The 21,404-nt window shown below is 40.4% G+C and overlaps 1 protein-coding gene and 1 long non-coding RNA gene across 6 annotated transcripts in view; one reads left to right on the forward strand and one right to left on the reverse strand.

The window, feature by feature from the left end:
• Positions 1–13,159, forward strand: part of MYO10 (myosin X) — a 280,919-nt gene extending 267,760 nt beyond the window's left edge. For both annotated transcript variants that reach the window (XM_038390800.2, XM_043508449.1), the window contains exons 35-41: positions 304–601; positions 4,810–5,017; positions 5,728–5,864; positions 6,928–7,048; positions 10,298–10,750; positions 11,190–11,381; positions 11,754–13,159. In XM_038390800.2, the coding sequence (XP_038246728.1) occupies positions 304–601; positions 4,810–5,017; positions 5,728–5,864; positions 6,928–7,048; positions 10,298–10,750; positions 11,190–11,381; positions 11,754–11,864 (1,520 nt within the window). In that variant the 3' untranslated portion in view covers positions 11,865–13,159. The remainder of the gene's footprint in view (positions 1–303; positions 602–4,809; positions 5,018–5,727; positions 5,865–6,927; positions 7,049–10,297; positions 10,751–11,189; positions 11,382–11,753) is intronic.
• Positions 1–21,404, reverse strand: part of LOC119851251 — a 124,098-nt gene that overhangs the window by 67,663 nt on the left and 35,031 nt on the right. The window contains exon 3 of one of the 4 annotated variants that reach the window (XR_006279088.1): positions 15,117–15,212. The exons of 1 other annotated variant lie outside the window; for it this stretch is intronic. This is a non-coding gene — a long non-coding RNA (uncharacterized LOC119851251). Of the gene's footprint in view, positions 1–12,308; positions 16,085–21,404 lie in introns of those variants that run through there. 2 more of the 4 variants (XR_006279086.1, XR_006279087.1) reach the window with 2 other exon arrangements.

The following is a 21,404-nucleotide window of genomic DNA, read 5'->3' on the forward strand; positions in this document are numbered from 1 at the left end:
TCAGGGTGCAAGGAGGGGGTAGCTGGGAGCTGTGTGCACATGGGGTAGCTCAAGGTGCAGAGGGGGTACCTGGGGCGGTGTGCACACGGGGTGGTTGTGGGTGCAAGGAGTAGCGTGGCTAGGGGCTGTGTGCAGGCAGTGGGGTATCTCAGGGTCCAGGGAGGGAGTAGCTGGGGCTCGGGGTCGGGTTCAGCCACAGGGCCCTGCAGCCCCCTTGAAAGGGCTCATGGACTGCAGTTGAGAACCGCTGAGCTAGAGCATCTCTTTTATAAGACCTTCCTATGTCTTACTCACTTCTTGTAGTGCTGAAAGACAAAGGCTACACAACTCTCCAGGATGAAGCCATCAAGATATTTAATTCTCTGCAGCAGCTAGAGTCTATGTCTGATCCCATACCTATAATCCAGGGTATCCTTCAGACAGGGCATGATTTACGACCCCTTCGAGATGAGCTCTACTGTCAGCTCATCAAACAGACTAACAAAGTGCCTAACCCAGGGAGTGTGGGGAATCTCTATAGCTGGCAGATACTCACATGCATGAGTTGCACCTTCCTGCCCAGCCGTGGTATCCTCAAGTATCTGAAATTCCATCTCAAAAGGTAAGAGGCTACAAATACTTAGGATATAAAAATACAGTTTTCAGCTCTTTTTCTTCACTTTGTCTCCTCTCCTTTCAGAGTAGCAGCCGTGTTAGTCTGTATTCGCAAAAAGAAAAGGAGTACTTGTGGCACCTTAGAGACTAACAAATTTATTTGAGCATAAGCTTTCGTGAGCTACAGCTCACTTCATCGGATGCATTATGCTTATGCTTATGCTCAAATAAATTTGTTAGTCTCTAAGGTGCCACAAGTACTCCTTCTCCTCTCCTTGTAATTTTTCATAACAGTTTCCAATAAATAGGCATCTTTGGGGGAAGGGTTTAGGAATCCCTTGAAGTGTACCAAGTATTTCAACCACTGAATCTAAAATTTAGAGGAAAAGTAATCATTCATTTAAAATTTACATGGAATAATTTTAATAGACTTCAATGGTATCTTTTGAAGAATTGGTTAGGACCTTATTCCTGCAAAAACTTACTCATGCACTTAGCTTTATGCACAGTGCATAGTACTCTTTAAGTGAATGGCACTAATGACAGCACCTAAAGTAAAGCAAATGCACAAGTCTTTGCAGGATCAGGCCCTTCTTTTTGTAAACGGGCCCAGATCTTGTATTGACTATAAAAACTCTTACCTACAGAAGTAGTCTGAATGGTTTAGAGCAGGACTCCTGGGTCCTACTCCTGGCTCTCCCACCAACTTGTGCAAGTCACTTCACCTACTTATGCCAGTGTTTAGTGAGAAAAGATAACTGTGTATGATGCTTAAAGAGATATTATGTTAAAATAAATATTTTTAAAAACCTCTTTTCTGCCATAAATGTTACTAATTAACTTTACTATTAAAAAGGAAACAGTTTTTAAAATTGATTTCCACCCCTCCCCCCCACAATTTTTGTTGTCTACTTCATTTAGACAATGAAATAGATCAGTCAGTTTCACTCTGGATTATAGGATCATTAGGTTCCCTTTTGGTTCTTATACAGTAGAAGGGTATAAAGTGTCTGGGTCACTGGGAAAGTTATTCCTTTAAAAAATAAACAATTTCTGTTGGAATTTAAGTCATGTCAATGTTTCTATTGATGTTTGTATTGATACAAACTCATTTTTTACAAAACCAAAGTTCTGCACCTGAATTATTTGTGTTGCTTTTAATTGCAAAGTGTTCCTTTAGTGTTTTGTGAAGCATTTTGAGATCACTGGCTGAAAGGTATGAATGCAAATTTATTATTTAAAAACAGAAGTCATTGACTTTGAGTGTATGTTGGCTTGGCAGAATTGGAATTTTGACAGATATGGATAGGGTTTTTAAAGCATTTTTCACAATATTTTAAATTTTCATAGTTGCACAAAATTATGGGTTTAAAGTTCTGTCTTTCTGATTTGTATAATTTTAAATCTTCACAGTTGAGGGAAATTATGTGGGAGTCAGATAATTATTTAATGATAGTAGATGTTAAGATAAAAAAAAGCTAAAGCTTTATAACTTAACCCAAAGCATCACCATAATATGTCAAAATATACGAAGTAAATAGTGTTAAATCAAACTCTAAGACATTAAGCAGCATTTTTCTTTCTTTGCCTAGCTGTAAAAATTTTGATTATAAAATGGAAATGTTTTTTGCCTTTTTGTGTGTGTGTGTACACATAATGAAATTAGAGAGACGAGGTGGGTGAGGCAATATCTTTTATTGGACCAACGTCTGTTGGTGAGAGAGACAAGTTTTTGAGCTTACACAGAGCTTTTCTTCAGGTCTGGGAAAGGTATTCAGACTTTGTCTACACTAGCCCTTTTGTCAGCAAAACTTCTGTTAGTCAGGGGTGTGAAAAAAGCACACACCCCTGACCAACATAAGTTTCACTGACAAAAGCGCTGGTGTGCACAGCACACTATGTCGGCAGGAGACATTCTCCCACTTGACATAGCTACTGCTGTTTGTTGGGAATGGTCTTAATTATTCCAGCAGGAGAGCTCTCTCCCACCGGCACAGAGCAGTTACACAAGAGACCTTACAAGCAGCACAACTGCAGCAGTATAGATGTGCCACTGTAAGGTCTGTAGGGTAGACATAGCCTTAGGCATGAGCTACACTTGGGCAGGGGAGGGGGTTCGAACTCAGATACGCAACTTCAGCTATGCTATTCGCTTACTCCTCCTGCCGAGGGGGAGTACAGGCGTCGATTCAGGGATCGATTAATCGCATCTAGATGAGACTTGATAAATTGATCCCCAATAGATTGATCACTACCTGCTGATCCGGCAGGTAGTGAAGACGTATCCTTAGAGCTAAGTACAAGGTGGAACAGATCATTTAGCATAAGGAGTTAACACACATTGTAAGACATCATTCAGGGTGAAGAAGTCAGTTAACACCTTTGCAGTAATGAGACAAATATGGGAGGTTGGGAGGGGGGTTATTGGCTTATATGTTGTTGTAATAAGCCATGAATCCAGTGTCTTTATTATGTCCATGATTTTTAGAGTCTAGCAAAGTTATGAATATAAGCTTCCTTTCCCAGACCTGAAGAAGAACTCTGTGTAAGCTCAAAAGCTTGTCTCTTTAACCAACAGAAATTAGTTCATTAAAAGTTAAAAGTCACCTCCTTGTCTCTCTAACATCCTGGGACCAACATGGCTACAATATTGTAAACAACTATGGTGAAACTGACGTTTACTGATAAAAATCTAATCCTTCTACGCCTATATTTATTTATATATATTAAAAACAAGAACAAATCTTTAAAAACTGTTTGACGTAGAATTAAGCAACCATAGGTATGGCCATGTTTCAGACTTTTGTGCTATATTGCTGCACGTTTAAAGGAAATCAGATTAGTTCCTGAATCCAAGCTATTTTATAACACATAAGATAAAACCTCCAGTTTTCTTAAAACAATCATCTGAATTCGTGTTTGATGTAATTTAGTTTTTCCTTTGTAGGTCAGTTGTAAAATATCAGTGCATAAGAATACCACAGTATAGTTGTAATCCTATAAACAGTACTTCCATGTGCCCATTGTATGTCTACACTGCAGCTGGAGGAGTAAATTTCAGCTCATGTACATTTACATACATTCGCTTTGATTGAGCTAGCATGCTAAAAATGGCAGGGTAGTCCTGGCAGGTTAGGTACCTAGGGTCTCAGATGGAGTTGTTGTACTCAGGCAGCTAGCCTCTCCCACCATCCTTACAGGCGCTGCTTTTCTGCTATTTTTAGCACAGTAGCTCAAATCTAATCTACCAAACGTAGATCTGCCCAAACTGGAAATTGCATCTCCAGTATAGACATACCCTCTGATTAGGGGATCTCATAGCCCTTTTCACACGCCAATGAATTAAGCCTCACAATGCCCCTGTGAGGAAGATGGTATTAAATCTGTTTTACAGATGGGCAGAGCATGGAATCTCTCTGTGCTGCAAGTTGTCTAAGGGTACCAAGGGCCAGACTCTGCAATGGTTACATTGTTGAGCACTTATCCAAACTGTCCCATTCAGGGACATTGATTTACTTGTGTGAGTATCTACTCACCAACATGAGTAACTGTTATACAGTATAACCCAGCCAAGAGGAGACACCAGGAGTCCTGACCCCGACTGCTCTAGCTGGTAAACTACACTCCCTCCCTACTGCCATTATTGCAACACTGAATAGTCAGGACACATTTTGTTGGGCTTTTTTCTTGCTTTTGGTTCTTTTTGGAGGGAAAAAACATTTTGAGCAAAAACAGAACGTATTAAGGCTATGTCTTCACTGTCAAAAAGGTTTGGCTTTACAGTGAGATAACTAACGTGATCGTTACTTTGCTGTGAAGTCCTAGTGGAAACAAAGCACCTGTAGTTTTTATTATGAGGGAGCTGGACAAGATCAACACTAATGCCCTCCTTTACCCTCCACTCGGGCAATGGTTGATCTCACCTAACTTTTCCTCGTGATGTAAACTATGGTGCTTGGTCACCACTAGGATTTTACATCAGGATAGCTAACATGCATTAGTTGTCATGCAGGCTTTTTTTGTTTGTTTTTGTTTTTTTTTAAGCAGTGAAGACAAGCTTCAGTGTGTCAGTACATAGCTGTGCTGACTTGTACTAAGCACTGGAGCACTTTGTGTATCACCTCCTCGGTGTCATTTAGTCAAGGAGTCCCTGGGGCTCCCCTCAAATCTTCCATTTTATCAGCAGGTGATTTAAGTTCAGTGTTTGTCACACAGGGCTCGTGACCAGTTTCCAGGAACGGAAATGGAAAAGTATGCCCTCTTCACTTACGAATCTCTCAAAAAAACCAAATGCAGAGAATTTGTGCCATCACGGGATGAAATAGAAGCCCTGATCAGAAGACAAGAAATGACATCTACAGTTTATTGCCATGGTGGTGGCTCCTGTAAAATCACAATCAACTCCCATACCACAGCTGGAGAGGTGAGAAGAGGTAGTGACAGAGCAGGGCCTCCTGGGGATAAGTATTAAATCTTGTGGACACTACCATTTTAGCCATTAATTCTCACTGAAACTCTGAAGGTGCTGAGGAGTTTTGGGCTCCAGATTGGGCCCAGCTGATGGAGATTATCAGCATCTCTGTTCAGCGGAGGTGAAATTTCAAGGTTTGTTCAAGGAGACACTGATGAAACCTCTGCTTAGGAAACTATCTTTTCACTTGAAAGCCTTGGTGACCATTGATCTGTATCAAATCTGGTTTTGGGAAAGATACCTAGCAAGAATGTGGAGAAGTAACCCTGGTACTATCCAGACTTCATAGGCGTTATTCCATTATACCCAGGTGTAGATGAGAGCATATTTGTCCCCATGCCTGGAAAACTTCAGCCCAAATTGTGACACTTCAGAAATTTGAGTTTGGGAAACTGGGGAGTTAAAACAAACTATTTTACATCATTAACTGTTGCATGCTGCCATGTACCTGCACAATTCAATAATGTCTATCGCAAAAGGAGGCGCAATTTAAAATAGATAAGTATTTGGAGAAAACCATTGTTAAATCATTCTAGACAGTAGTGTGGCCACTTGTTTGCCCTAAAATGACTCCTTCCTTTTCTTAATTTTCCTTAGACTTAATTACCCTCTAAGATACTAATTTTTTTGTTACGGTTTTGTTGGTGTGCTTTTTTCATTAGGTTGTTGAAAAGTTAATTCGAGGCTTAGCCATGGAGGATAGCAGAAATATGTTTGCCTTGTTTGAATACAATGGAACTACTGATAAAGCAATTGAAAGCAGGACTATTGTGGCTGATATCTTGGCAAAGTTTGAAAAGTGAGTCTCTTTCTCTGTGCTAATAAGCAGCAATTAAAAAAGAAAACTTCCCAACATCAGCAGTATGCTCAATTCTCCCTTTCTTTAGACTTGTTAGTGGTGAGCCAGCATATACAACTACATTCCATAGACTACTATTTCTGAAACAACAGCATCTTTTTAGAATGATTAATGAAGTGCTTGTAAACTTGATTTCCTCACTCTCATGACAATGAAATACATATTTTCCATTATGGTGGGTTTTGCATGCTGTTGTTTCTCTCTCGTCTCCCCACCTCCCATTCTCCTCCCGCCTCCAACCCCGGTTATGTCTATGCTAGCCTTTTCTTCTCTAAAATTTCCCACCATTACCAGTAGTGGTGCAGCTCCATGGGTGGGAGCAGTGCCAGAAGCAACAATATAAACAGGATTCCACGCAGTCACTGCTATTTGAACCACTGTCATTTTACCTTGCTTAAGCATCATGCCATGTACATATGCTCTAAGACACTAGTGCTCCAAACTATTCCTACTGCCAATGATAGCAATGGTGGGAGATTTTAGGAAAAAATCTCTAGTGTAATTCAATGCGTAAATCCATATTTCTCTCCTTTTCTCTCATCTAAGGCTACTGTGCTCCGTGTTCAAAAATATTTGCAGCACCTCCTCCAGAGATTCCCTACCTTTTAGTTGTCATTAGCCAATTAGACTTTCTGATATCACTGGTGCTTTTGTCTCATTACACATTGTTCAAAATTTTGTTCATTGGATTATTGATGGTTTGTGGTGGAAACAGTTGCCTCAAATCAGAAGCAACATTTGTAATAGTCTTTTTGTAACTGATTTACAATCATGAGCAAAGTCATCCTTTAAAGCAAATTCAAAATACTGGGCCAAATTCTTGATCTGTTACTCTGGTGTAACTTTAGAATAACTCCACCAATGTCAACAAAATTACTCCAGGTTTACACTGAATATAATGCAGAGTAGAATTTCGTTGCTGTCTTGTGTGGAATCCTCAATGTTTTGTCAATTTAGAAGATAGTTCTGGTCACTGATGTCTCTTCCAAACTTCTGTTTCTAGGCTTGCTGCCACTTCAGAAGCTGGGGACATGCCATGGAAGTTCTACTTCAAACTTTATTGCTTCCTGGACACAGAAAATGTGCCAAAAGACAGTGTGGAATTCGCATTTATGTTTGAGCAGGTAAAGAATGGGGGAAAGGAGATTTATTTTCTTTTGGAGGGACGAGGAGGACAGGAGATCAAGGCAACCGAAACAAATGCTTAACATGCCAGATGGGAAAGGACTGTGCATTCCCAGAGAAGACTGCTCTGAACAGAAGGCTTTCCATATTAAGTTTTAGGGCTAAATTCAGAGATGAGTCTAAAATAGTGCAGTTTACACATTGTTTCCCCCACCCACCCTTTGCTTGTACACTGCAGCAGCTTAGACTACTTTACCCACTCCTAGTCTCTCACTGGTACCATTATGTTACCTACACCCTCCCTTACACATAACATTTGAATTTGGATCACTGCATCTAAAATAGCATAATTTACACACCTAGAGTTCAAAAGAGAAGGATATAATAGGAAAAGTGATTGGCAAGAGCTATAAACATACTGGTCAAAATAATCTCTTTGTCCTTGCTATAAATGTAAGTCTTTCAGCTTCTCAGTATGCAAGTCACTCTAGTTTAGACACCTTTGGATTCCCTTAGTCTACACTTATTTTGTACATTTAATCTGAAGAAATAATAAATATTTGAAACCAAGTCCTCAGATGGTGTAAACTGGGTAGCTCCATTTACTTCAATGGAGCGACACCAGTTTACACCAGCTGAGGACCACCTGGGTCTTCATGATCACTTACAATCCCTTATGCTTCACCTCTGAATTTTGCCCCTAGTTTTATGACCTTTTTTCTTCCTAAACCCCCTTATTGTTCAGTTGAAATCATAACGCAATCCCCCAGGGATGGGAACCTGGATGTGCATCCATATATGCTCTTAAGTAGGAAGAAGAAATATAAAAGGTAAATAGAAAAGGGAACAATGAGTTTCCACAGAAATACATAAGGGTTGGCTTTGGGTTTTTTTGTTTGTTTTTTTTTAAACACCAAGACTTATATTGGCAACTGCAGACAGCTAATAGCTCTTCAATTTTTCAGCAGTAGATTAGAGTTTAATAAGCTTGGCAATAGGCAGTCTGGCTCCCCTATTACCCATCAGATCACTGTGATTAGTAATGAATGTGCTCTACTCACCCTACAATGGGGTTTATTATTGCAAAAGGACAAAACTGGTAATAAACGAAATGGGTTTGTGGGTGTGAATTAATCTTAAAATAAATATTGACAGGAAACAGTTTATTTTTCTTGTTAACAAGCCCTCTATTATGCCAGCAAAGATTCTCACTCTTGGGATGTATTATTGCAGAATGTTTTAGCTGTTGATTAATTTTGTGCCACACTATGAAGGTCTAAGGAAAGCCCTTCAGTAAGCTGTCATCTTCTCTGTCTAGTGACCACTTTAAAATGTCCCCAGGGCTTCCTGTAGAAGTACGTTTGGTTTGACCTTTTGTTTCTTCCGTTGACCTAGCACCGTTTACAGTAGCTAGGTCAACTTAACTTTTTAGTTAAGACCTGGCTTAAGTAGCCACATTACAGACATAGTCCTTCTGGTCTATCTGGGGGGCTCCCTTCAGAGCTCCTTAATTAATACTCCTTGTTTACTCCACTGTCAGCACAGATCTCAGAGGCTGAACCGGCTACCACTGCAGTACTCAAAGCCCCTGCCAGTCTAGAGAGAGATTATTAGGCATTGAACAGCCAAGCAGTTTTTTTATATGAAACTTGAACAGAATCATTAAGAAAATCCTTTAGATAATATAACCTAGAAAAGCTGTGGAGCACTGAAGTGCTGTCTTCTGAAAATCCCATTGTGGTATTGATCTGACCTTCAGACAGGTGCTTGCAGTGTTTGCAATTAAAATGAGTGCAATTATATGAAGGCAATTTCCTCAGAGAATCTGTCTCTTCACTGTCTTATGGCAACTATTAGCACACCATGGTTACTCAAGCACTCTGTGTATATTTATAGGAACAACAGTAATCCAGCTAGACAGCATAGAGCATTCAATCACGAAAATGAATTTTATGGATATATCTTAAGGATGTGATTGTGATATGGGTTCAGCCATGCTGCTCCCATTTTTGTCCACTGCATGGGTTTGCTCCCAAGTAATTGGTATTATTTTATCAGTTAAAAATCAGTGTCTCCAGTTTTGAATTTTTGTCTCTAAACCTATGAACGGTTTTAACATCTAAAGTTAACCTTTACACTGAAGACAATTTGACACTAAGGTTCTCCTTCACTACTTAACTCTCTGCTGCACAAATGTGCACACACACACAGCCTCAATCCAAATATCCATCTCTTTCCCTCCCCTCTTTCCCCCCAGTTAGACAATCATGTTTTTCTCTGTCCCCTGTATGGAAAATTTTGACCCCCCCCAAACAAACAAAACCCCACAAACACTTATCAAAAATTTTCCACAGAAAAAATTGACTTTTCGGGGCAGGGGGAGAGATTGAAAACTTTTGGCTGAAAATTTCAATTCAGAAATGCGCAGTGAGTTGTAGTTTGACTTCCTCTTGCCCTTGCTCCTTTATTGGCTGGACTATAACTCTCACAATGCACCATGATCTCTCTTTTTGATGAGTTAGTACAGGGGGAGGGATAGCTCAGTGGTTTGAGCATTGGCCTGCTAAACCCAGGGTTGTGAGTTCAATCCTTGAGGGGGCCATTTAGGGATCTGGGCCAAAAATGGGGGATTGGTCCTGCTTTGAGCAGAGGGTTAGACTAGTTGACCTCCTGAGGTCCCTTCCAACCCTGAGATTCTATGATATAGTCCAGCTGGGGAGCCTGACACATAGAGGGGAACTGGGACATGAGTCACCTGAACTGTAACTCCCATAAGGCACCATAGCAGCATTTCCAAACTGAAAGTTTCTGATTTTTTGATGGTCAACATTTTCCACAAAAACCAGACACTTTTCACAAATTTCATTTTGTCAAAAAAAAGTTTTCTTGTCAAACCAGTTGATGGAAATTTTTCAACAAGCCCTGTAATCCATACTAGTTTCTTCTCCCCATTTTCTGCCTCCGCTACTGCTGCCTGGTTCCCTCTCTGACCCCACTATATTCCCCACTGACTCCTTGCTGTTCTTGGTGTGATAATCCAATTAAGAAGGCACATTAAGATACTTCCCACTCATGACTCCTGACCTACCTTGCCTCTCTTGTCTGCTAGAGACAGTCTCTCAACTCCCCACACTAGCTCTCTATACCTGCTCCTAGGAAAAAGCCAGTTTGCAAGTATTATCTAGTTCCGAAAGAGTTGAGTCCTACTACCTGTGCGTAAAACTAGCGTTCTTCTTACTTTCCATTAGGCTCATGAAGCAGTGATTAAAGGACACTACCCTGCTCCTGAAGAAACCCTCCAGGTCCTTGCTGCCTTGCGACTCCAATATCTACAAGGAGACTACAGTCTGCATACCACCATGCCAGAAATAGAAGAAGTCTATCCCTTACAAAGACTGAAGTCTCGTATTACACAGTCTACTAAAATGTTTACCCCAGCAGAGAGGATTGAGAGGAAGCGAGCCAGCTTTCTTGAAGGAACGCTGAGGAGGAGTTTCCGCAGTGGCTCCATCAGCAAACAGAAGATGGAGGAGGAGCAGATGCTGGATATGTGGATCAAAGAGGAAGTCTCAGCTGCAAGGACTAGTGTTATCGACAAGTGGAAAAAACTGCAGGGAATGAACCAGGAACAGGCTATGGCCAAGTACATGTATTTGATTAAAGAGTGGCCTGGCTATGGGTCAACACTCTTTGATGTGGAGGTGAGCAAGACATACTAAGCATTGTCAGTGACCCATTGGTGAATTGCTACTATTCTAGACAATGAGCTTGATATAAAGTGTCCCCACTGAATGTAACAATATATTATTTCAATGAATATTGCTATCTTTCTCTTGGAGGAGAGAAGGCTGACATAATATGGAGTATTTAGTTAAAAGGCACTCTAGTTATAATATAATGCCCAATGTAGACATTTATATTTGTCTATTAATGAACCATAATATTTTTCTACAAAATCAAATAACTGCCTCCCATTAAAAAAATTGGCAGGATGGAGAACAGAAAATATTGTACAGAATGTTATATTGCCTTTATTTGAACTTTGATTTAGGGTGCACAGAAGAGGACCTCAGCAGTAAGTGTTGTTTTTTTTTCCCCCAAGTTTTCCTGAATGTTCATTTATACTCTTTCCTTCACTAGTGTAAAGAAGGGGGCTTCCCACAAGAACTCTGGTTGGGAGTCAGTGCTGATGCAGTTTCTGTCTACAAGCGTGGGGAGGGCAGACCTTTAGAAGTGTTCCAATATGAACATATTTTGTCCTTTGGGGCACCACTTGCCAACACCTACAAGATTGTGGTGGATGAGAGAGAACTGCTTTTTGAGACCAGTAAGGTAAGTAAAGAGCAAGAGGAATTTTAATATGCTCTTCTTGTTAATTTCATCTCTTATTAACTAGCACCCTTTTTCCAAGTAATACTTTTAGCTTAGTTTTTAAAGGTTTAAATCAATTTTGTAGATTTTTCATCTAAAACATACTGATTTTTAACAATAGTCAAAGTAATTGTTTTTCTGTAGCAGAGACAGAGAGTAGAGGCAAAACAGAAATAGGGTAGAAACTACTAAGTTTCTAAGTATTTGTGTTAACTAACAATAAAGGGTTTTTTGTAAGTGGTTAGATAATGGAAGTCATACCGCTATTTTATGTGCCAAGATGCATTATTGTATCACATTAAAAGGTTTGAGTTATTTTTACTCTCTTGGCAGGTAGTTGACATCGCAAAACTGATGAAAGCTTATATCAGTATGATTGTGAAAAAACGTTACAGCACCTCTCGATCAGTGAGTAGCCACGGGAGTCAAAGCAGCTCCAGGTGAAAACAGAACCAGTCTCGCTGTGCCATTACTATCAAAAGATATCACTGCTGACCTGAAAATACTGATCAAATTTGTCAACAAGATACCCAAGAAACAGAATTTTGGCAGAATCGTCAAATCAAAGGTTTTTTTCAGGCAGCCTCTGTAAAATATCAACTTAAATAGCTAAATGTTTTTAGTATATGACTAACGTTCTTCAAAATTTCCAAAGCTTTTTTTATCTTTAGTTGACATACTGTATGCCTTAATACAAGCAGTAAGAAGTGCCTTAAGACATTAAAACCATCTTCCATATACATAAATTGTGGTGTTGAGCGGGATGTGCTTTTTCCCCCTGTTCAGAATACTAAGAATAGATGGAAGAGAAGGAGTTAATTCATCCATAATGCACTAACCTACTGGCCTGATCCATGTGTGGGGGAGAAAGTATTTTTGTCGGAATGCTGCTGGCAGCCTTCCTTATGGACTTAGTTAACAGTGTGTTTTGTTTTCATGGATGCATGCTTCTGTGTGCATGCATATGACCTATGTAGATTCTAATTTTATTCCATATTTCACAAGCATTTAAAGCAAAGAGAATAATGATGTGCAATGATGTAAACAGTCTTTCTGTAAATTTTAATAGTCCAGAGAGTTATAGTTGTTTCAATTTTACAGTTACTTTTATAAGCCAGTTTTATTAACAAATCAAAATCTGGGACTTTCATATCTTTTTGATTTACTATTACAAATGCATTTTACCACATCTGTAGCAAGTCTGCATTCTATATGTGCTGTATTATAAATAGATATGTAGCCGAGCAACTATTTATAAACTGCTCTAATAAGGAAATGCAGTTACAATATTCTTTAATTTGTTTCAATTTAAAATTTTAAATATTAAACATTTCTTTTAAAGATGCTATTCTTATAAAACTCTGATTGGATGCTCCAAAATAAACCAATCAGAAAAGGTCAGAACTCTTCAAAGTAGAAGTTAAACAGGAGAAAAATTATATATAGTTAAACTATTGTATTGTTATAAATGCCTCTCAATATTTTACCCTGCTGCCTAATGATGGTTCTTGACAAAGCACCTGTAAATAAGTCAGTGCTATCAGCTACTAGTAAAGCTGATTTGGGACTTTTATTTTTGTATGGAAAAGTTGTAATATAAAGGTAAAACTTGAATTGATAATGTCTTTTGTCCATAGCAATAAATATATAAACATGTACTAGCCCTTATTGATGACCTCAGCCTTTAAGAAATATTGATTATTTGCTCAAAGAAAGTCCAGCAATAAAAGATCCTAGTTAACATACTTGTCTCCCATTTATATTGAATCTGGTTTCTAGAAAAACACTAGTAGTCTTCCAACTTTTTTGGCACAAGAATAAGAATACACTTCAAACTGGAGTTGCTTTTACATTTGTGATGGCATTTGTGTTTTACATCGAGTAAAGAAAAGTATAGCAATATATAAATGCTTCTAATATATCCAGCTTCCAAAAGCCCAAACCACCTGTTTGGTAAGAAGCTTTATGAATTACAACAAAAACTGGTATTCTACAAACAATCCACAAATAGCTAAAGATAAGGGTGCAGCCTGGGTAAGTGTGGGAGGAATCAGGGAAATGCTAAAGCATGAGAATTGTTGAATTCTTCCTGTACAATGTAAAGTCTCTTGGAAACAATGCAATTAAACACAAGAACTTTCACTTGTGCTGCCCTAGCAATCAATAACTTAATCAGCAATCAGACATACCCTAGGGATGAACAGCATACATTATAGCAACTTTGAGCATACACAAGTGACAAATGTGTGGCCAAGAGAGGTCTTCATCACAAGCTGCAAGGGGCTTGAAAAAAAGCTTGCCACAAACAGTAGCCCCTCTTTCTCTGCAGCAGGTACACGTAGCTACTTATAGGGCCCTATGAAATCCATTTTATTATTGTGGATTTTCTGATTTTGTTTTTTCCATTAAAAAATTCCATCTTTATGGTTTTTTAATCAAAATTGTTTGATACATTAACAATTAAGTAGCCTTACTATAAATGCATAAAAATGTTCAGAATTGTATTACAATGGGAAAAACTAAATTGAAGGGTTTATTTTTGTAAAATCAAACCAAATATCCTGCAGATACACAGTACAAGGTAAAGGTAACACATTTTAAAATAGCATATGGTATTATGACCAAAGTGACATTGCTGAACAGTAACACACGAAGGCCCCAGAAGTAAGAGACTCTTATAGTATCAATTTAACTGAATTCATATTTGAATAATTAACAAAATAAAAAATGCACTAAACATAAAATAATCCATCCTTGCAGCAGACGCGTTGTTGCCATTTTAAATTAAACTCGGTACTTTGAAGGAATGCTTATATTAATTTCAGATTTGATTAAATAATTTCAACCTATTAAATCAACAGTTTATTGCTGAGTATAATTACAAATTGACAGTCATTATTTTAGACATCTCCCTTGTGGTAATTTATGGCTAGCCTTTTAGTGTTTTTCTCAGAAAGCGATTCCCTCTTCTCTGTAAGTAGATTTTTTATATTTATTAAAGCTTCTCTTTGTGTCTACAGAGCTTACAGAGAAGATGATGTAAGGTAGGACAACCTCTGCTCCTTTAGGCATTCGTCTCTTCGTATCACATACATACACATTCTGGTTTTGTGGGTGTACGTGTGTTTTTGGAGGCATGAGACACTGATACCACATAAAGGAGCGTGAAGAGGTTCTTTCAGATGAACCTGTGCTTCCTTGGGCACCGAATACTTTCATTGACATTGCGCCCCGAGGGAATGTCAGCTTCCCCCTTACCGTGATGCCAATATCCCAGAGGAGCACCTCAGCTCCACTGCAACTCCTGGCATGAAACTGACACAGCAAAGAAACAGAGTTCTCAGAAGCTGGCCTTAAATCCCAGATGCTAGCCTCTCTCCCCTAATCCCTGCACTCCCGGATGGCCCTAGCCCCCTGCACCCTCTCCCCATACCCCCTGGTCTCTTACCTCCAGTGGCTGCAGCTGCAGGTAGAGCAGCCCACCCTGTCCAGTTGCCGGTGTGAGCCTAATGCCAGGCAGAGCCTGGATTCCATGTCATTTTGATTGTGACTTCGTCAGTGTTCTCATTAACACGGATTTCATAGGGTCCTATATTTAGTTCTACACAGCTTTCCAGAGATGCTACCCTCACTCCCTGACATTTGTTTTACATCAGTTTCTCAGAAAATCCACAGCATAGCATGTAGCAAACTTACTGTGCTTATGAGTGGCTAATCTCTTCACACATATCCGATCATTCCATTCCTTTTCCGCTCCTGAGCAAAAGAGGAGCATATCCTAAAGGAGATTTCCTGTAGTGTTGTAACAACATAAGGAGATGGGGATCAGAGAAACAACACATGGCAGCAAGAACATTAAATTGCAATATACATATACATTGGGTGCATTGTAAGGTACAAGACAAAAATCAGAACTCTGGTTGTTCGATTGTCCACATGTATTCCACTTCTGATGCGTGTGTGCCCTACCCCGTGAGACTGGAATCATTCTGAACAGCAGTGTCAGTTGGGCCACAGTTGTGCTGTCCAAAGCAGAGGGAAAAAAGGGTAGGGCAGCTTCAACTGCTCTCCCATTCCTTCTTGCTGCCCATGACTGCAAGATGGAACACCAGCAGTGTCTGCATTTCCACATACTGTGCAACTTTATTCTTCCAGTTGTTAGTTCTAATTTGTTGTTGTTTTCAGCCCATTGGCAATAAAATAAAATCTCAGATTGATAACTGAGGTCTTCAAATCCTTGTGCTGCCTCTGTGCACCAACCACACCACCTCTTGAACATGGTGGAGTCGTACTCCCCAGGATTCAAAATCTGCCCCTCTTGTGAGGGAGCCATTCCAATCAATGATGGACACACAAAGTGCCTTCTTCGTCTGGGGTAAGTGCCTAGACCACACAAGTGTTCTGCATGCTGCACCTTTTCTAAAAGAACCCCAAAACAGAGTCTCATTTGAAGCTCTTCCTCCCTGAGAGCTCCATGAGGGCTTCCTCAGCACTGGAGGCAGAGACAACTTCATGACTGGACCACGCTACTTTTCAAAGCACTAGGTAAGTCAATAGTTCGCCTCTGGGTCCAGAGCTCATCCAGCATTGAAGTCCCACTCCTTAGCCACAGAGTTGGCCAGAGCCTCCCTAGTGTTTTGAGCTCAGTTCTCGGAAAACAGAGGCTGCAAGAGATAGCGATCCCATGGTGACCAGAGACCCAGATCTCACCAAGCAGGTCTAGCACAGGTGGCACATTAAGGCGAACACTGGGTCTCACTGAGGCCTCAGTGCTGAGTGGTCACCGCAAGACCTCTGCATAATAACTGTATGCCCTTAATGAGTCTGCTATCAGCAATTGCAGACTGACTCTCAGAAATGGACTAGGGAACTGTGACCTAGATTAAATTTCTATAAGAAGGATACACAACTTGTTAAATTGTACTCCAAGTAGTTATCAATGGTTCACTGTCAAACTGGGAGGACAAATCTAGTGGGATCTTGCAGGGGGTCTGTCCTGGGTCCAGTATTAGTCAATGTTTTTATTAACAACTTAGCTAACAGAATGAAGAATATGCTTATAAAAACTGGGTTCAGAGTAGCAGCCATGTTATTCTGTATTAGCAAAAAGAAAAGGAGTACTTGTGGCATCTTAGAGACTAACAAATTTATTTGAGCATAAGCTACAGCTGTAGCTCATGAAAGATTATGCTCAAATAAATTTGTTAGTCTCTAAGGTGCCACAAGTACTCCTTTTCTTCTTATAAAAGCTGTGGATGACACCAGGTTGGGATGGGTTGCAAGCAGCTTGGAGGACAGGATTAGAACTGAAAATACCTTGAAAGATTTTGAAATCAATAAGATAAAATTCAGTAAAGATAAATGCAAAGTTCTACATTTAGGAAGGAAAAACTAAATGCACGATTACAAAATGGGGGATAACTGGATAGGCAGTAAAACGGCTGAAAAGGCTCTGGGGGTATAGTAGATGACAAATTGAATACAAGACAACTGTGTAGTCCAGTTGCAAAAAAGGCTAATCATAATATGATGTATTAGCAAAAAAGTTTTGTATGTAAGACAGGATTAGCTGTCCTGCTCTGCTCAGTACTGGTGCAGCCTCAGCTGGAGTACTGTGTCCAATTCTAGGTGCCATGCTTTTGGAAAAATGTGAACAAATTGGAGAATGTCCAGAGGAGAACAAAAATGATAAGTTTAGAAAACTTGATATATGAGGAAAGTTTACAAAATCCTGAGCATGTTTAGTCTTGAGAAAGGATGACTGAAAGGGGACCTGATAACATATTTGATAACTATTAAAGACTATTAAAGATAGATAGTGATCAATTGTTGTCCATGACCACTGAAGGTAGGACAAGAAGTAATGAGCTCAATGTGCAGCAAGGGAAATTTGTTAGATATTGGAAAAAACTTCCTAACTATAAAGGGTACTTAAGCACTGGAATAGGTTTCTAAGGTTGTGGAATCCCCATCATGAGAGGGTTTTAAGAAGAGTTTGAACGAAGGTATACTGGGTCCTACCACAGCACAGGGGAATGGACTAGCTTACCTCTCAAGGTCCCTTCCAGCGCTACATTTCTATGAGTCTATGAAGCACTCAGTACTGACACTTCTGGTACCAAGGACCGCACCACTGGAGCCCGAGCTGAATGAGTATTGTGCCCCACCCCGACTGAAGATCCTAGGATTGAGGGACAACCCTTAGAAGGAGCCAATCCTGGCACCAAATGCACTGGCAAAATATGTGAGTTCTCTACACACACTTATAGTGACTATGCTTCCTGAGATCTTGCCACCACACCCTCTATTTATGGCATCCACCCAATTCACAGTACTAGGAGACCTATTGGTAACCAACCTTTTCCCCGTCGGGAAAACAATATGAACCTCAACCATACCAGAGGCAGACAGTAGTCCTCCTACTTTTATGGTGAGTCAAGATCATTCAAACCTCTAAGGAAGGGTCAGAGGTTTCAGAAGAAGAATCCTCTGCTGCTGCTTTTTCTGTTGAACATGCGCCACCTCACTCCTGCCGTCAAGTCTGATGGTACGGTCAGGATCCATTCCTCCTCCCCATTTGGGAGCCATTTACTTTTTTTTTTTTTTTTTTTTTTTTTTTTTAGGGACAGATGGGTGCAGATTACCTCAGACCATTGGGTCCTGGAGATGATAGACAAGGTACTCATTTCCAAATCCTTCCTATCCTTTCTCCCAATCCCTACTGGGGGCCTCTCATGAGTTATTGCTCAGGAAGAAAGTGGACTCCCTTTTGCAACTTGGAGCAGTGGAAAAAGTATCCAAAGAATTCCAAGACAAGGGGTTCTACTCTCTCTATTTCCTGGTTCCAAATAAATATGGGGGATGGCACCCCATCGAAGATCTTCAATAGCTCAACAGGATGATCGGTTGTTTTAAATTCAGAAAGAACACTGGATCCTTAAGACGCATACTTTCATATTGCAAATTTACCCAGACCACAGGAAATTACCAATACAGAGTGCTCCCCTTCAGCCTCTCCACACCTTTGAGAATCTTTACCAAGTGTCTGATGATCATGTCTGCATATTTGAGAAGACAAGGAATCTAGATTCACTCTTTCCTTTACGATTGTCTGATCTGAAGTCAATCACTGTAGCCGATGAACAATTCTTTCCAATTAATCTTACGTAAGAACACGTTCCATCTACCCCAGTATCCTGTCTCTGACAGTGGGCACTGCCAGATGCTTCAGTCGGAATGAACAGAGGAAAAGGTTACTCACCCTGTGCAGTAACTCAAGTTTTTCAAGATGATTGTCCCTAGGGATACTCCACTTTAGGTGAATCTGTGTCCCTGTGCCTGCGATTGGAGAATTTCAACAGCAGTGCCTAACTGCGTTGCACATATGCTGTCCCCATCTTGTGCTACCTCTGGTGGTTACATAGCGCTGTGCAATCAATCCCCCCCTCGGTTCCTTCTCTACCACAGTGTCTTTAGCGTGAAAACTCTGACATGGGGGGGGGGAAAGGAGAGTAGTGGAATGCCCACAGGGACAGCCATCTCTAAGAACCTCAGTTGCCAGTGTAGACATAGCCTAAGTGTTGATCCATCCTTATATATAAAGACAGCCTGAAGGTAACTTCAAAGCATGCACAGTGGACAGTAAAACCTGGGAACCCTGTTGCACTGGACAGACCCAGACGGAGAGGTCTGTGCCAGGAGGCCACGTCCACTTTTGAGAAGTGGCATGTGAGGTCTCTGCAGGAGAAGAGAGCATGTCATAAGACCAATGCCTCAAACCCTCATTGCAACAATGGCTACACTTCCAGACATACAACCATATTTGCAAATCCAGGGTCGGACTCACTTTCCAAGTAAGAAGCCATAAAAACAAAAACTCAGAACTCAAGTCAACACTAGCTGAACATTCATCTGCCAAAGTGACAGAAGAATCCAGAATGCCAAACAATGCCACCTTGTCAAGCAGCTCCTTTGAAGTCACTGCTGCTGAGAGAAATGGAGGCCTTTTCAGAAATGTCATTTGCACAAAAACAAAGCAAAACCCACGCCAAACAAAACACCCACAACACCAACAAGTCATATGACTTTTAAAATGCAGAATGTGGCCCATTGTCTAGAACACCTGAACCTAACTGTGGTCATGAAACCAGTGATCTTGAATACCAGCACTTTTTATAAGACAAGGGGGAGGTGCAAGTGCTCAGCCCTGCTAAAAATCAGATGTTTTAATATGGAATTAGGAGGCACACACTAAATAAGAATTTTTGAAAAATGTCAACCTTTGTGCTGAACAGGCTTTACAAGACAGCATTACAAGGAATTTCTTGCTAGTTCTGTAAATCAGAGGTTCTCAACCAGGGGAAATGTGTACCCGCAGGGGTATGCAGAGGTCTTCCAGGGGATACATCAACTAATCTAGATATCTGTATAGTTTTACAACAGGCTACATAAAAAGCACTAGAGAAGTCAGTACAAACTAAAATTTCCTACAGACAATGACTTGTTTATACTGTTCTACAGACGATAAACTCAAATGTCAGTACAATATTTACATTCCAATTAATTTATTTTTATAATTATATGGTAAAAATGAGAAAGTAAGCAATTTTTCAGTAATAATGTGCTGTAACCCTTTTATATTTTTTATGTCTGATTTTGTAAGCAAGCATTGGCGCCAACTTCCCCTCCCATGGGTGCTTGACCCCTTGCCCCACCCTGCCTCTTTACCACCTCTTCCCCGGAGCACGCCGCATCCCGATTCCTCCCCCTCCCTCCCAGAAAGTCCTAAGCACCACCAAAAAGCTATTAGGAGGCAGGCAGGAAGCGCTGGGAGGGGAGTGTGAATGTGGCATTCTCAGGGGAGGAGGCGGCGGCGAGGAGGGGATGGGGGCGGGGGGGAGCTTGGCTGCTGCTGGGTACAGAGCACCTGCTAATTTTTTCCCTGTGGTTGGTCCAGCCCCGCAGCACCCACTGAGTCGGTGCCTATATAAGCAAGTAGTTTTTAAGTGAGGTAAAACTTGGGGGTACACAAGAAAAATCAGACTCCTGAAAGGGATACAGTACTCTGGAAAGGTTGAGAGCCATGGCTGTAAATCATCCTTGACAACATAAAGATGACATCAACCAGGGGAGGTAATAGTCAGAAAGTGAAGGTTACTTGCTTGTAACTGGAGATCAAGAAAGCAGCACTGCATGTTTTGCCACATTTTGTCCCTCTGTCAAGATAGCATTGGCCAATCTCTTCTGATCCATCAGTAAATCTTGCACAAATGTAGCCATTTTCCCACTGATGAAATTGGTAGCAGGCTATTATCACCTGGTACTTAGCTATTCTAATACCAAGAGATAAAGGGGGAAAAACTCTTTCTTCCAAGGGCATCCGATTCCCTCCCTTCTTTATCTGTAGGAGTCAAATGGGCTTGACCAGATCTAAATTTTTATTACTCACAACTGCAATTGCCAAAGAATTTGGAGTGTTGAAAGTCTGAAAATATTAAATCCCTTCATGTGGGATTTGATACAGTTTATCTGACTTCTTAAAATAGGCTGGCAGGAAGTAGGATTAACCCAAACTACGTTAGCATGTTGCAAAAGACCACCCAGAATTGATAGAGACATCCTGTTCTTTGACAGAGCCCCAAGAATATTAAAGCCAATATCAAATGGATGTGAAGCCTCTTCTATAACCATTGAAGGTAAATTAAAAGTAGATGCAATTCAATCCATCAATTCATGTAAACGTGAAGGTCATCAGATGAAACAGAAACAATGCTCACATTTTCATGAGGACAAAAGTCTGGTGCTCCAAAAGAGGAGCCAATTCTTCTTCTTCAGATAGTGTGTCAGGTACCAATGTCTGGGGTGCAGACAGCTCCAGTAGAATCAGATTCAAAGATTCCTCTACAATCAGACCCTTATCTGCTGGAATATCACTACTCCATCCATACTGTGGATGACTCAAGAACTTGCGAGGCAAGCCCAATA

This window comes from Dermochelys coriacea, chromosome 2 (genome assembly GCF_009764565.3).
Source record: "Dermochelys coriacea isolate rDerCor1 chromosome 2, rDerCor1.pri.v4, whole genome shotgun sequence".
Taxonomy (NCBI): domain Eukaryota; kingdom Metazoa; phylum Chordata; order Testudines; family Dermochelyidae; genus Dermochelys; species Dermochelys coriacea.